At 44.3% G+C, this 16,055-nt stretch overlaps 2 protein-coding genes and 1 pseudogene across 32 annotated transcripts in view; 2 read left to right on the forward strand and 1 right to left on the reverse strand.

Moving 5' to 3' along the window:
- Nucleotides 1–4,802, reverse strand: part of NFYC (nuclear transcription factor Y subunit gamma) — a 79,765-nt gene extending 74,963 nt beyond the window's left edge. For 5 of the 28 annotated variants that reach the window (XM_009455142.5, XM_009455095.4, XM_513359.7 and 2 more), the window contains exon 1: nucleotides 4,543–4,679. Coding sequence is in view for 4 of the 28 variants with exons in the window: in XM_063803177.1 (XP_063659247.1) it covers nucleotides 4,196–4,205 (10 nt within the window). In the remaining 24 variants the exon portion in view is untranslated. Of the gene's footprint in view, nucleotides 1–4,195; nucleotides 4,422–4,542 lie in introns of those variants that run through there. The other 23 variants (XM_063803158.1, XM_009455042.2, XM_063803201.1 and 20 more) reach the window with 17 other exon arrangements.
- RIMS3 (regulating synaptic membrane exocytosis 3) overlaps nucleotides 4,298–16,055 on the forward strand; it is a 71,857-nt gene continuing 60,099 nt past the window's right edge. Inside the window, exons 1-2 of one of the 3 annotated variants that reach the window (XM_054681948.2) lie at nucleotides 4,311–4,453; nucleotides 14,750–14,805. The gene's annotated coding sequence lies outside the window, so the exon portion shown is untranslated. Of the gene's footprint in view, nucleotides 4,454–14,749; nucleotides 14,806–16,055 lie in introns of all 3 variants that reach the window. The other 2 variants (XM_054681942.2, XM_054681954.2) reach the window with 2 other exon arrangements.
- Nucleotides 4,400–4,787, forward strand: LOC134809203 (uncharacterized; annotated as a pseudogene). The gene has a single exon (XR_010154323.1). The product of XR_010154323.1 is annotated as an uncharacterized LOC134809203 (transcript).

The following is a 16,055-nucleotide window of genomic DNA, read 5'->3' on the forward strand; positions in this document are numbered from 1 at the left end:
TTTCCCATAACATTCTATGGTGTCAACACAGTGTTTAAGAGTAAGGGCTTCATTTACATAAGAATTAAGAATTACAAATCTGTGGCCGAGCACTGTGGCTAACACCTGTAATCCCACCACTTAAGGAGGCCGAAGAGGGCGGATCACGAGGTCAGGAGTTTGAGACCAGCCTGGCTAACACAGTGAAACCCCGTCTCTACTAAAAATACAAAAAATTAGCCAGGCATGGTGGCGGGCGTCTATAATCCCGGCTACTCAGGAGGCTGAGGCAAGAGAATCACTTGAACCTGGGAGGCAGAGGTTGCAGTGAGCCAAGATCGCGCCATTGCACTCCAGTCTGGGGAAACAGTGCGAGACTCTATCTCAAAAAAAAAAAACAAAAACAGAATTACAAATCCGTATCTGAATCTGGGCTCTGCTACTTACTGGCTGTGAGAACTTAAGCAAATTACTTTTCAGTTTCCTCACACGTAAAAATGAGGGTGGCTATATTATCTACCTCATAGTGTATGAGAATAAATATACATAATACATTTATATCCCAGCTGGTACAATGTAAGCAAGCACTCAATAAAAGTAGTAACTATATTATCCCTGTGTTTGATTCACAGATCCTAGTGGCTCAGCACTTTTGAACTAAAAGATGTAAATTTCAAAATTACCTCAAAAAGACACCCAGCATAGCCTGGCTGGGCACGGTGGCTCACGCTTATAATCCCAGCACTTTGGGAGGCCGAGGTGGGTGGATCACCTGAGGTCGGGAGTTGAAGACCAGCCTGGCTAACATGATGGAAGCCCGTCTCTACTAAAAATACAAAAATTAGCTGGGTGTTGTGGTGCACACCTGTAATCCCAGCTACTCGGGAGGCTGAGGCAGGAGAATCGCTTGAACCCGGGAGACAGAGGTTGCAGTAAGCCAAGATCACACCACTGCAACTCCAGCCTGAGTGACAGAGTAAAACTCTCAAAAAACAAAACAAAACAAAACCCAAAACAAGACTCCCAGCATAGCTCCATAGCACAGAATGGGTTTAGCCCATATATGTTTACAATTCTGTGGTATGAATCCTCATTTCGCTTTGCCTTCATTTCTCTGAAAATAAAAGGGGATAAAAATGCCTTGTAAAATCTTCTCTAGTACAGTTTTGGGATTTTTATTTATTTTTTGGGAGACTGAGTCTCGCTCTGTTGCCCAGACTGGAGGGCAGTGACACAATCTCAGCTCACTGCAACCTCCGCCTCCCGGGTTCCAGCAATTCTCCTGCCTCAGTCTTCCGAGTAGCTGGGATTACAGGCGCCCACCACCATGCCAGGCTAATTTTTGTAATTTTGTTTCATCATGTGTGCGAGGCTGGTCTCAAACTCCTGACTTCAAATACCACCTGCCTCAGCCTCCCAAAACGCTGGGATTAGAGGCGTGAGCCACTGCGCCCAGTCTCTAGTAGTTCTGACCAAAGAAAAAAATGTGTAAGTATAAATGAGATAACAGATTTGTCGTAAGAATTAAATAAGATGCCATGGACACAGCCTATAAAGTATAAATCTTAGTATGATTTCTGCCTGAAGAAAAAGCTGAGGTTCACAAGTTTTCAACATAAACTCATATCTACTGAGATTTCCTGAGAGTTCAAGATTTCTAGAGTGGTCAATTCCAGATCTTAACAAGGTGGCCATGGGTATAAGGGGCTAACATGGAATGAAGGTGGTCACCAATGTTGAAGGGCAGGTTGCTCCAGAAATGCCTGCTGAAAAAAAAAAGGTGTACATATACACTCATTTTTATCACCTTGTCTAGTCTTACTAAAAACGAAACTAAGTTATAGATCTACAGCATTCTTCATATTTGGTTAACTTGATGACTGAGCCAAATGAGGCTGAAATGACCAACGTACAAAATACATGGCAAACCCTATTTTCACTTGTAGCTTTGCCTCTATCTTCCACAGTGAAACGTTATTGTAAACAAAAATGAGGGAGGGCTTCACCTAAGCACATCAAGACATAAAGCAATTAAGATTTCCAACTCACTGGTCTCCTCTCAAACCCTGATTTAAAGGTTTCCATGCAAAATTGGAACTGCAAATATTTTGTCCTATCCAGTCTTAATTTTACACATTGTTCAGGATAAGCATATCCTAGAATCAATATCCCACAGTCTGAAGAAAGCACTAGGCCTTTGAATAGGTCCTGGTATTTGGGGACACCCTAAGGAACTGGTGATGTTTGAAAAACCTCTCCAGTGAGCTCTTTACACTAAGCACTTGGTAGTTCCTCGCCATTTGGCATAAATTACCTCCACATACAGAAAGACTATCTGCAATATTCTGAAGCTTGGTTTTAAGGAATGCAGATTCTTCAAGTTTCTGTACATATTTTTCCCCATTATCTACCTGGATTCAGGAAAAATGCAGCAATTTACTTTGTAAATCTTCCCTTTCACAATAGAAGCCAAGGGATATGATTTGAATACCTAGCTGAAGAACCCATATTCTCTATGGTTACAATTCTGTGGTCTGAATCCTTAAGCAGCACAAGAAATTCTTAAGAATTATAGTCTTCCATTTTATACACTCTAAACACCCAGAAATCAAAGTAGATGATCCACTTGGAAATACAAAATTATCTGGAAGTTTGATTAGTCAGGTTTATGTTGATAGCTGATGTAGCAGATAAAATTACAGGCTTTGGCATCAGGCAACCAGGGTTTGAATTCTAGCTCAACCACTTACTGAGTGACACCAGACAAGCTACTTAACCTCTCTGATCCTCAGTTTCCTCATCTGCAATATGGGGACGATAATGCCTACCTATTGGAGTTAAAATATGCCCCAAAATAGCAATTCTCTTCCTCTGCTACTTATCAATTCCCTTCTCCAGAAAATGTAGTTGCATTCACATAAAACTAAATTTGAAAACCCTAGGAGTTTCTTGAAATTGGTATGAAAACAGAAGAGTACCATCTAAAGCTAAAAAGGACTACCTAACAAAAACAAGGAAAAACAAATTAGGAAAACACAGATGTTTAACATAAATGTGTTTCCATGGCCCTCACACACTGGGGCGAGCAAATGTAAAGCAATACAAGTAACTACGATTCAGATTCAGTGGAAAAGGAACATATTCCCAACAAGTTGACTGGAACGACTCTGGATTGGAATAAAAACTTTTTGAATATGAACCAGAAAGTGTTGACAAGTCCTGTTCCTTAAGAAGCTATGCATGGGCTTTTTTTGGTTTGGAGCTGCTTATTTGAAAAAACAAACAAAAAATTCAAAGTACACATGGGAATGGGTATACTTTTTAGGCACATATACAAGGAAATAAACCAAGACCGAAAATTTCTGGCTAGCTCCCTTTCCCTTAAAGGGGAACCTAACAATATTTACTCAACAAATAACTACCAACTACCTAATATTTGCTAATGTGGCTTTGGAAACTCAGCCATGACCTGTATCCTTCCTAGAGCAGCAAATTTCATATACAACATCTCAAAACTTCTTGTATGGTCCTGAGACTCAATAATGTATAACTGCTCTATTAATACACTTCCCAAGTCCGAAAATGTTCCCTAAAATGCTTCCTATATCAGATTTTGTCACTTTAAATCTGATACTACTTAATGCTGTGCTTCCTAGGCTCGGACAGAGCACACTTCTCAACAGCATTCCTCTCTCGGTTTACTTGCTCCTCACATCACATCCCAGGTCCGTTGACTCTGGACTCCAGGGCTCCACCAAAACCTCAGTGTTTGAATGCTTGCACTCTCCAGCAAAATCCCTGATCTGATTCTACCGTTCAGCTATGCCCCTAGCCCTGATGCCTTTCTTCCTACACCATACACTCACACCGTGGACTTCAGGGCCACTTCCACACTGGGTCACATTAGCAACCCTGGATCTCGAAGATCCTCTCAGCCTGTCACTTGGGTTTCGGTGTTTCCAAGCCTGGAACCCTGAGGGCCTGCACACCCCCATCTTGGGCCATGCATGTACCAGGAAAAGCACCTCTGAAAGTGAGTGTCCCCCATTCCCAGGCCATGGCCTATGCTACCCCCAAAGTACCTGCCAGGCCATCACCCTCTCTTCCCCCTTAAAGCCTCTAGGCTCGCCCTCTCGCCGCAACCCCACGCCTGCGGCGCAGGGGGTCATTGCCCCAGCCGCCCTAGCCCAAGACGCGCGCATCCCCGCAGCCTCACATTCCTTCATCACCCCCTAGGCCGGAGCTGGCGCGTCCAATAAGGTGCCAGGTCTGCGGCCTCCCCGCCACCGACCAATCACGAGCGAGCCCCCCCGCCGTCGCCTTCCGCCAATGGGAGAAAGCCCGCGGGCCGGGCCGACGAGGCACACGGACCCCACGAGCGCGGCGGCGGCGACAGCGGCGGGCCAGGCAAGAGCACAACATGGCGGCGGGCAGGACGGACCGAGCTACAGCAGCGGCCGCGCGAGGAAGTGAGGTCTCTGGCGAAGGCGGGAAGCGCTGCCCCTCCCCCCCGCCGCCGCTCCCCTATCACCCTCGCACAGAAACTCCCGCACACTCACACACCTCTGCTCAGGAGTCCAGGAAGAGCAGGAGCCGCCCCCGCGCTCCTACGGAGTCGGGCAATGCAGAGGCCCAGGCGCGGCGGAGGGGAGGGGGAAGTGTGCGTCACGGAGAACGGAGCGCGCGCGAAGCGGGGGCACAAGCAAGATGGCGGCCACGCCGTTTGCACCGTTTCCCCTTTTCCCTTCCCCCTCCCCTGGCGCCTGGACTCCCAGTATCGTGCAGTACGCAGAAGCTGTGCTCCTTGAGGTCTCGCGAGAATTGGGAAGGGACGACGACAGAGGGAGGCGGAATGAGATCTGAGAGTTTTAACCCCGCCCCCTTTCGGGAGCTCGAGATCTGAGTTTTGACCCCGCCCCCTTTCGGGGGATCCGGAGGCGCTGCCCAGTGACCTCCACCACCCTGCCTATCCTTGTGGATCTCCTTGGTGCGAGCTTGAATCTTAGGAAATAAGTAGGTGTGTGCGCGTGCCCTTGAGTTTTAGGAACTAAGTAGGGGCGTGTGTGTGTATTTGTGTTTTTAATTTGGGGAGAACTGGGGGATGAAGGTCGACATGGCGTTCCAGATTAAGCATGTCGTTCAAGTAGACAGCTACTGGCACCTTAAATTCATAAAAGAGCATTTAGCACCAAACTGTAAAGTGATGTCCTCTAGAATAAAGAACAGTACTTACCAAGAATAGTTAGCTTGTAACCTTACGTCGACATAGTTGTTCTTATTTGAATGCAGATTTTAAAGTTTTATCACGCAGTTGGAAACCACAGCTACTATGAGCATGGATTTTTTCATACTTATCTCTTTCATTTCCGTGACCACTTGGTCCAAAGGCATCAGGATTGTATCCATTTTACAAATAATAAAACTGAAGCTCAAAAAGGTTAAGTAACTTGACCTAAGGCCCCACAGCTAGTAAGTGTCAAAACCCCATCCGAATAACTTCAAAACCTGTAGATATAGTCATCAAATGTGTCTTGAATGGAATTACCTACAGTGAGAGTTAGTGCATTAGGTAACAAGCGCAGAGAGGAATGACTGCCTCTGCTGATGGTAACCTTGAATTTTACAAATGACATTGGAGCCTTTCTGAGACTAGTGTTGCATGGGTCCTCAATAAAATCACACTGTTGTTACTCACTTCCTTTGGGTTTATAACCCTGGTGATAAAGTAATTGAGAATAGTGGAGTAAACCCTCGACTTGAATTCAGGAAAATTGTTTTCAAATCTAGTTTCAATAAATCTCACATCAGGCACTCTATTTGATGAATGAATGAACAAAACCTAACTATAAGACACTTGACTTCAGGGAGTCTCAATTCCTTCATCTGTAAAAAGATCTAATTCCTAACTTTTGGTAATGTTGGGGAGAGTGAATGAAATAATGTGAGAGTGCTTCGTAAATTGCAAAAGTGTTATAAAGAAGTTACTGGTAAGAGCTACGAGTGTCTCGCTGCACTCTAGCATGGGCGACAGTGCGAGGCCCTGTCTCAGAAAAAAAAAAAAGTTACTTATAATGACATTTTCAGACATGAGAAATGGCATAAAATTAAAAACAGGGAGATTCAAGAGAATAGTATGTTGAGATTGTAGAGACAGATGTAGCTAATGGAAAAAAGCTAGATAAGTCTCTCTACAGATGTTTATTGAGTACTTATTGCATATACTATGCTTGCCAAAAAATGTAAAAGTGTACATTTAGTTACAATGAAGCAGCACAAGTTATTATTAGTGATTATTGTTATAATTAAGTATTGATCACACTTAGGGGCTGCAGTCCATTTCCTTCCAAGAGCCTGGAAGTTGGGTTGCCCTCAGAAATAAATAAAAATCTACATAGAGGAAATTAGCTAAGAGTGATATTAAGTATATTTAACAACAAGTAGTGCTCAAGCATAGATGAAGCAGAATTAGAAATGCAGCTAGGATCCTGGATGTATCCCTCTGTGCTAGGTGTTAACCCGTCAGTTGCTGGTTTGTGAATAGGAGGTCCCAGGGGATCCCAGGGGAAGGGAGTGGTCAGGAGGTTTGGGACAGCAGCTATTTACCAGGTAGTACTAGAGTATTTCAGTATTTTAATAGTCAATGTTATAACTGATAACAGTCAATTGATACATATAAGCCTAATATTAGTCCTTGCTATAGTCTTTATTATCAATAGCCTCTGCCCTTCCCTTTCTAAAGCCGTTGCTATCTGGCCTGTCCCTAGGAGATTAGGGTGAAAGACTTCTCACCCTAATGTCGTCAAGCTTGGCCTTGTTTTGACCAATGAAATATGAGTAGAAATGGCATGAACCGGCCGGGCACGGTGGCTCACACCTGTAATCCCAGCACTTTGGGAGGCCGAGGTGGGTGGATCACGAGGTCAGGAGTTCAAGACCAGCCTGGCCAAGATGGTGAAGCCCTGTCTCTACTAAAAATAAAAAAATTAGCCGGGTGTGGTGGCAGGCACCTGCAATCCCAGCTACTCGGGAGGCTGAGGCAGGAGAATTGCTTTAACCAGGGAGTTGGAGGTTGCAGTGAGCGAATATCACGCCACTGCACTCCAGCCTGGGCGACAGAGTGAGACTCTGTCTCAAAAAAAGAAAGAAAGAAATGGCATGAACCACTTCTGAGCAGAAATTTATGAGCTATCTTACAATTTTGCCATATTATCTTTCCTCTGACACAAGAGCAGCATGTCCTAAATAGAGCTCCCTCTTCAGCTTTGGTCCCAGAATGAAGATGTGCAGAGCCACAGCTGACACACATAACCTGTAATGTTGTGTGAACAATAAATAAACCTTTGTTGTAAGCCACTGAGATTGTTTTCGTTGTTACTGCAGCATAACATGCTAGCTAAGCAGACTAATACAACCATGAAATTAGCTATCCATGGGGGTAAGCCAAGACCTTTTTTACAAACATGACCAAACAAAACAAAACAAACTCTGATAAAGGGCATATGGGAGGAACCTGAAGAAGGTAGATATTGTAATTTAATAAATGGAACCTAATCAATCTTGTCAGCCATTCTGTACCCTGTTTGGAGAGAGATTCTGTGAACAAAAGGGCTTGCTCAGCCATGGCAGCCCAAAACAAGGCAGTCACAAAGGTTAGCACTACCATTGCCCCTCTAAGCCTCATCTCAATTAAGCCACACTGAGCATTAGGATTTCCTTGCCCGTGTCATCTCTGTAGTGGATGGGAATATCTCAGACTGCCTCAGCTAAGAAATGCTTCTTAAGATCAACATGCTTTCCTCTATGTTCACCCAGCAAGTGTCTTGGCGATAGGGACAGAATTAAGTGATCTGCCACCTAGAGGATTCTAATTCTTTTGATCATTGTATTTTTCATTGTAACTAATCAGTTAGATTCCTCTTTATATAAAAGTTTCTGTGAGCTTGGCAAATACAAGACACCCCCTACCCCCAGGAAATGGTTCAACTTTCTGCTTACTATTAAAATTAGGTTTCTGAGTTTGCAAGGTTAAACATCAGTTCTTGTATCATGGTAAATTCCTTAAGGTTATAGCACTGTATAACAGAACCTGTCTAGACAGCCAGCTGGACTTCCTTAAGCCACACCTCTCTATCTCATTGTGTACCTTTGGCCTAAAAGAAAAGCAGCGCTGGCCAGGCGTGGTGGCTCACACCTGTAATTCCAGCACTTTGGGAGGCTGATGGGGGCAGATCATGAGGTCAGGAGTTTGAGACCAGCCTGATCAACATGGTAAAACCCCGTCTCTACTAAAAATACAAAAATTAGCCGGGCATGGTGGCACGCACCTGTAATCCCAGCTACTCAGGAGGCTGAGGCAGGAGAATCACTTGAACCTGGGAGGCAGAGGTTGCAATGAGCCGAGATCGCACCATTGCACTCTAGCCTAGGTGACAGAGTGAGACTCTGTCTCAAAAAATAGAAAAGCGGCACTAAAAGATATAGTTCATGTGCTGCTGGAGTTCAAAAAGGGAAAGCTTACTTCCACTTAGTATGAAATAGTGGGAGGAGTTCAGGAAAGATTTGCAAGGATGTGACATTTGAACTGGGTCTTGAAAAATGAGTAAAATTAGGGAAGACATGTAGGCAGCCACTAAAGCAAATAGAAGAAGCGAGGGATCAGTTGAGGAAACACAGAGTAAGAGGGAATGGAAGAAGAATCATGGAAAGATACATTATTATGGTTAAATTAAGGCTCTTGGGCTTTATTTTCTGATACGGGAAGTGAGTGGTAGAAGTTTTTTGTTTTGCTTTTAAACAGGTTTAACCATTTTTTTTTTTTTTTTTTTTTTTAGGAGATGGAGTTTTGCTCTTGTTGCCAGGGCTGCAGTGCAATGGTGCAATCTCGGTTCACTGCGACCTCCGCCTCTCGGGTTCAAGCGATTCTCCTTTCTCAGCCTACCGAGTAGCTGGGATTACAGGCGCGTGCCACCAGGCCCGGCTAATTTTTGTGTTTTTAGTAGAGACGGGGTTTCATTTTGTTGATCAGGCTGGTCTGGAACTCCTGACCTCAGGTGATCCACCTGCCTTGGCCTCCCAAAGTGCTGGGATTACAGACGTGAGCCACCGCCCCTGGCCTAAATTTAACCATCTTTAAGTATACATTTCAGTGACATTAAGCCTGTTCACGTTGTGCATCCATCAGCAGAATTTGTCATTATCCCATACTGAAACTCTGTATACGTTAAACGCTTACGCCCTATTCTCTTTTCCCCAGCCTCTGGTAACCACCATTCTACTTTCACCTTTTGGCCACTGTGAATGATGCTTCTGTGGACATTAGTATACAAATATCTGTTGGAGTCCCTGCTTTCAATTATTGGGGGTATATACCCAGAAGTGAAATTGCTGGATTATATGGCAATTCTTATGTTTAATTTTTTTTTTTTTTTGAGGAGCCACCATACTGTTTTCCATAGCATCATACCATTTTACATTCCCAATGGTAGAAGGTTTCACAAAAGATAGTGACATGATCAAAACTATGATTAAAAGCAATCTGGAAAAGAGAGTAAGATGGAGTAGAGTGGCAGAATGACCATGTGGAGACTTCCACAATAGTTAAGGCAAGATATAATGAAGGCGAGGGCCTGAACACATCATCAGCAATGAGAATGGAGGGAAGAGGATACAAATGCTGAGGTGATATTGCCAAGGAAAGATTGTAAGGACTTGACCATTGACTGGCGATTGAGGGGTTAGGGAACAAGAAAATTAAGGGTTTTTTTTTGTTTTTGTTTTTGAGACGGAGTCTCATTCTGTCGCCCAGGCTGGAGTGCAGTGGCGCAATCTCAGCTCACTGCAAACTCCACCTCCCGGGTTCACGCCATTCTCCTGCCGCAGCCTCCCGAGTATGTGGGACTACAGGCGCCAGCGACCATGCTCGGCTAATTTTTTTGTATTTTTTTAGTAGAAACAGGGTGGGTTTCACCGTGTTAGCCAGGAAGGTCTCGATCTCCTGACCTCATGATCCACCCACCTCGGCCTCCCAAAGTGCTGGGATTACAGGCGTGAGCCACTGTGCCCGGCCAAATTAAGGTGTTTAATATGACTCCCATGTGTCACACCTGGGAGGATGGTAGTCTTCAGATGAAGAGTCAGGGTATGGAGAAGTCATGAGTTCAGGTTTGGATATATAGAGTTCGAATTACAAGTGGCACATTGTAAGCTGTGGGGTGGACATTTTTTGTCTTGCCTGCTGAATACCCCTTGCCCTTTCAACTGGTAATGGCACTCTACTTTTTTTCTTTTGAGACAGAGTTTCGCTCTTGTCACCCAGGCTGGAGTGTAGTGGTGTGATCTCAGCTCACTGCGACCTCTGCCTCCCAGGTTCGAGCTATTCTCCTGCCTTAGCCTCCCAAGTAGCTGGGATTACAGGTGCCCACCACCACACCCAGGTAATTTTTTGTATTTTTAGTAAAGACGGGGTTTCACCATGTTGGCCAAGCTGGTCTTGAACTCCTGACCTCAGGTGATCTGCCCCCCTGCCTCAGCCTCCCATAGTGCTGAGATTATAGGCATAAACCACTGCGTCCAGCCTACTTTTTGTTTTTTTCTTTAAAGGTTGTAGAATTTATCCTTCTTCATCTACGTATTGGCTAGGCTGGGAGGGTGTGTGGCCATGAGAATGTGCTTCTCAGATCTCTGACTGGGGAAATTGTAATTTACCAGCAGTCCAGCTGCTGAGTTCTGAAATCCATCCTGAGCTTTGAAATCCATTGCCCTTTACTCCGAGGTCTTACTTCCCATACGCTGCTCATAGCCAATAACTGAGCCCAACGGGGATTTTAGGACAGGACTGTTCCTGGGATAAGTGATACTCTTCCGATGGGTGACTTTGACTCAAGGACTCCTCAATGGCCTTGCCAAACTTTCCTTAGAACTTCATTGCAGTCTGAGACACTTCCACCTTGAACACCTTCCCTCTGTCCTTCACTCAGGGTCAGGCCTGCGTCACTGTGCGATGGCTCTCTCAGTCTTCCCCTTCCATTTCCTCTCACAGGTGTTTTTCACAATAAATTTATTGCATTTTATTCTGTCTTGGCGTTTGATTTCCTGAGACTCTGAACTAACGTGAAGGGAAAGAGGACAGGATGCATCCTACCATAGCACATCTTCTGTACCCCATTAGCCACAGGAGTAGGAACATGACCCAGTCTGACAAATCAGCGATCTCCCACATCTTGGCCCAGTGCCTCCTCATAGCCTCTCAGGGTAATTTGGCTCCCAGACAATTAGCCACTTGGTCCACCTCAACAACAGACATAGCTGACCAAATCTAAGCGAGGTCTCACAGTTCTGTTGCTTGAGGCCATCAAGTTACAAACATGGAGTCTATGGCTTCTCCTGCAACTTCCAGACCCTGATGAAACACCACCTCACAGAGCGTGGGATTTGGCTTCCTGAGCAGCTGCTGAAGGAGCCAGTGAAGCAACCTACTACAGAGGATTTAGCTACCCACAGAGCAAACTGATCAATGGGAGACAGGAAGGAGCGGGCTATAACAATCCACTCTTCCTTCCTCTAATGAGCTGTTTCAAGATAAAATTTCTCCATACAACCTGTCTAGAGAGACATTCTCCATGGCCAAGTGGGTGCGCCTGTCAAGAGACTAGCTACAGCTCGTTGTGAAGTAGCCAGCAAACATTTCCTTCCCTTGCTTCTCATCTTTTCCCACTTTCTCTTATCCTTAATTCTCACTACTCCATGGCTGTGCCCCTCATATAAAGCTTTAGCACTTAATCCCTTCTTCCGGCTTTGTTTTCTAGGAAACCTTGCTAAAACAGATCACAGTTTTTGAAGAGATGGGCACATCACCCAAACTAAGCTAAGAAAAGCCCTTCTAAATATTTGAAATATATAAGAAAGACAGGATTTTTCTTCTGGAGATCTTGAGCTATGAGGAACTGAGGGCAGCCATTATTCTTGCTTCATGGAAAGAGCCTTTCTAAGAATGAAGACATCACAGAGGAAGGCAGAATTCAGACAGAGGGAGACAGAGTCCTGACATCCTTTGAACACCTAGATCCAACTTTCCCCAATATGTGTAACCATTTTGTCATTGCTTTATCAGTCTGAAGACCAGTTTTCCCAATCCATGTCATATAAAACATGGTAACCAATTAGTCCCAAGTTGCCTCCATTCAAAAAATCATCCAGGTGACTAGATTCTTAGGCTCAATTTCAAATTTCTGGGAGGAAGAGCTCTTGTTAGAGCTAGCTTTGGCCAAATGTCCACCACTGAATCAAGTAACATTATGGAAAGGGGGACAGGGTCATGCATAAACATGGTTGTATCCACTGTAACTCTATGAATGAAGGTATGCTGGAGGGTAGAGGATAGAGTAACACTTCTCAGAAAAGTAGGAGTAAAGGATTAGGCAGACTGAACAATGTCTGTCCACTTCCTGAGAATAAATAAAGGAAAAGAGAGTAAAGAGGTCAGAGGACAGAACCTTTATCTAACCAACACTATCCAACAGAGCTTTCTGCAGTGGTAGAAATGCTTTATATCTGTGCTGTTCAATATAGTAGCCACTAGCCACGTGTGGCTGTTGAGCATTTGAAAGATGGTTAGTGCAACCAAGAAATTGAATTTTTCATTTTGTTTACATTGAAATAGCTACAGGTAGTATCTTAGTTAGTTTTCTGCTGCTATAACAAAATACCAAAGACTGGGTAATTTATAAACAAAGGAAATTTATTTGGGTTGTGGTTCTGGAGGCTGGAAAGCCCAAGAGCATGGCACCAGCATTTGCTCGACATCTGGTGAGGGCCTTCTTGCCACACCATAACGTGGCAAAAGATATCACATGGTGAGGAAGTGTGCATGTGAGAGAGGGAGGGGGGCCGAACGTATCCTTTTATCTGGAGTCCACTCCCTCCATAACTAACCCATTCCCATGCATTAATCCATTTATGAGGGCAGAGCCCTTGTGACCTCATCACCTCTTAAGTGTTCCACCTCTCAACGTTGTTAAAATAGCAATTAAATTTCAACTTGAGTTTTGGAGGGACATTCAAACCATAGCATGTAGCGAATGACTGCATATTAGACAGCATAGGTCTAGACTATTGGTCTACTTTGGGAAGCAGCATGGAATATTGTCTGCAGCATGTGCTTTGAAGTTAGCCTGAGTTCGAGTCCCCATTCCATTTATTTAACCTCTCTGAGCTAGAGAGGTGAAAGATGCAAAGAAAGTTGTATATAATACCACAAAGAGACAAAAGATCTGCAAAAGTTCAGCCAGGCACAGGGACTCATGCCTTTGGGAGGCCAAGGCAGGCAGATCATGAGGTCAGGAGTTCAAGACCAGCCTGGCCAACATGGTGAAACCCTATCTCTACTAAAAATACAAAAATTAGCTGGGTGTGATGGTAGGTGCTTGTAGGCCCAGCTACTCGGGAGGCTGAGGCAGGAGAATTGCTTGAACCCGGGAGGCAGAGGTTGCCGTGAGCCGAGATCACACCACTGCACTCCAGCCTGGTTGACAGAGCAAGATTCCATCTCAAAAAAAAAAAAAAAAAAAAAAAGATCTGCAAAGGGTCAAAGAATCAGTTGGATTTGGCAATTAGGGGACTATGAGTGAATTAAGACAGAGAAGTATTAAAAGTGTGATTGTTTAAAATCCAAACCAGCTATCCATCTACCTTTTGTACATCTGCTAAATTCCTTTCCTCTGGAGGGGGACCCCAGGCAGGGAGAGAATGGGAATGCAAAAGTTACCTCGTCTCTTAATCCTCTTGGTCACATGGGGAGCGAGAACTCAAAAGTGTGTCCTGAAGATGGGGTTCCAAGCCAAAAAAAAAATTAGAATCAGAACCATGGTCAGTCACGGGGTGTGAAGCCAAAGGTGGGGTTGCCTAGTCCAAGGAAGCCACAAGGAAAGAACACCTCAAATACATACCCTCATTACATAGCACTTACACTGTGGCTAGACTGTAAGTCCTTTAAGGTTCAGGGCTAAGTGTATGATGGTACTATCAGCCCCTGGTAAGTGCCTGGTACCATAATAGGTACTTAATTAACAATAGGTACCTAAACAACAACATTGAATGAATGAATGAATGAATGCAAGTAAGCCAGTCCACTCTCTAGTGCATGGTAGACATTCCATAATATAATGTTCATTAAGTTATTAGAGGGAGGCTAGGCATGGTGGCTCATGCCTGTAATCCCAGTACTTCAGGAGGCCGAGGCAGGCAGATCACCTGAGGTCAGGAGTTCAAGGCCAGCATGGCCAACATGGTGAAACTCCATCTCAACTAAAAATACAAAAATTAGCTGGGTGGGGTGGTGGGCACCTGTAATTCCAGCTACTTGGGAGGGGGAGGCAGGAAAATCACTTGAACCTGGAAGGTGGAGGGTGCAGTGAGCCAAGATGGCACCACCGCACTCCAGTCGGAGTGACGAGCAAAACTCAGTCTCAAATAAATAATAAAATAAAATAAAAAGTTATTAGAGGGAGAAAACCCTGTATTGAGAAGCTACCAGGGAATCTTTTTTGACCTGGAAACTCTGTTTGTCAGGTCCTTGCCTGGCACAGAGGAATTCTTCAACAAGTGATCTCTATGATAATTATTATTAAATAGGGAGTAAGGTTTTGTATATGGCCTGGGGAAGGCCTTGATAATAATAAGAGCTAAAATGTGTTGATCTCATTTAATCCTTAAACCAACTCAATGAGACAGGTTTTATTAGATTAATTTTACAGATGATAATTTTTTTTTTCAGATGAGAAAATTTAAAGAAGACGTGTAATTTCTCCAAAGTCGCCCAGCTCAGAAATGGTAGGACTGGTGTTGAACCTAAGCTTAACGCAACTCCAGAGTCCAGGCTCCAACAGAGGTTTGGGAGCCAGGGAGCAGAAGGAGGCTCAAGAGAGGGGCTTAAGGAAAGCAGTTCTGGGGTCAAAATCCACTTCTGATTTCTATTCAATCACATCAGTCTCGATGCCTTCTCTTCTTCCTTCCACACTCACTACTTGCCTTCTTGCCAAGCTTCTCATCCCTTCTACTGAGCTCACCTCTACACCCCTGTTCAGCTTCCTGTCCCATTCAGCCATATCTACTCTGGTTTGACTCAAGGAAGCAGGAGTTGAAATAGGGCCAAAGGAGGAAGTTTTTATTTGTTGGTTTGTTTTTGGTTTTAAGATACAGACTCTAGAGCAAGTGAGTAAATGAAATATTCCAGTAGACAGAAGGAAATAGACAATGCAAACGAGAGAGTATCTGCAGAGGTTAAGTTCTTGGGACCCTGAGCACAGGTCAGGGGAGAGGTTAGCCTCTGATAGGAGCTGGCACACTGTGGCTTTCCCTCAGAGTAAAGGAAGACAGAATATGGGTAAAGAAGCAGAAAAGTTAGTAAAGGTTTGGATGCTTACAATCAAGAGTTATGTTTTACAGCAATTGATAATGGCATGGTATAATACGGACAATGTGTTTCAAATATGATTGCAGGTCATAAATCATTAATAGATCATGAAATTATTTAGAAGTTTGTAACTAGCTTTTATTTTTAAAATGGAATGGAGCCGGGCGCGGTGGCTCACGCTTGTAATCCCAGCACTTTGGGAGGCCGAGGCGGGCGGATCACAAGGTCAGGAGTTCGAGACCACGGTGAAACCCCGTCTCTACTAAAAAATACAAAAAATTAGCCGGGCGTGGTGGCGGGCGCCTGTAGTCCCAGCTACTCGGAGAGGCTGAGGCAGGAGAATGGCGTGAACCCGGGAGGCGGAGCTTGCAGTGAGCCGAGGTCGAGCCACTGCACTCCAGCCTGGGTGACAAAGCGAGACTCTGTCTCAAAAAAAAAAATAAATAAATAAAATAAAATAAAATGGAATGGAATTGAAAATTTGAATTAATTGCACATAGCAAGGGTACTGTGAAAATTACTATGAAACTTTTTTTGTTTCAATCATATACACATAGACATGTGTACTGGCTACAGTGTAAAATCTGTTTATCTGCTGGGCATGGTGGCTCATGCCTGTAATCCCAACACTTTAGGAGGCCGAGGCGGGCAGATCACTTGAGGCCAG

Source organism: Pan troglodytes, chromosome 1 (genome assembly GCF_028858775.2).
Source record: "Pan troglodytes isolate AG18354 chromosome 1, NHGRI_mPanTro3-v2.0_pri, whole genome shotgun sequence".
NCBI lineage: Eukaryota > Metazoa > Chordata > Mammalia > Primates > Hominidae > Pan > Pan troglodytes.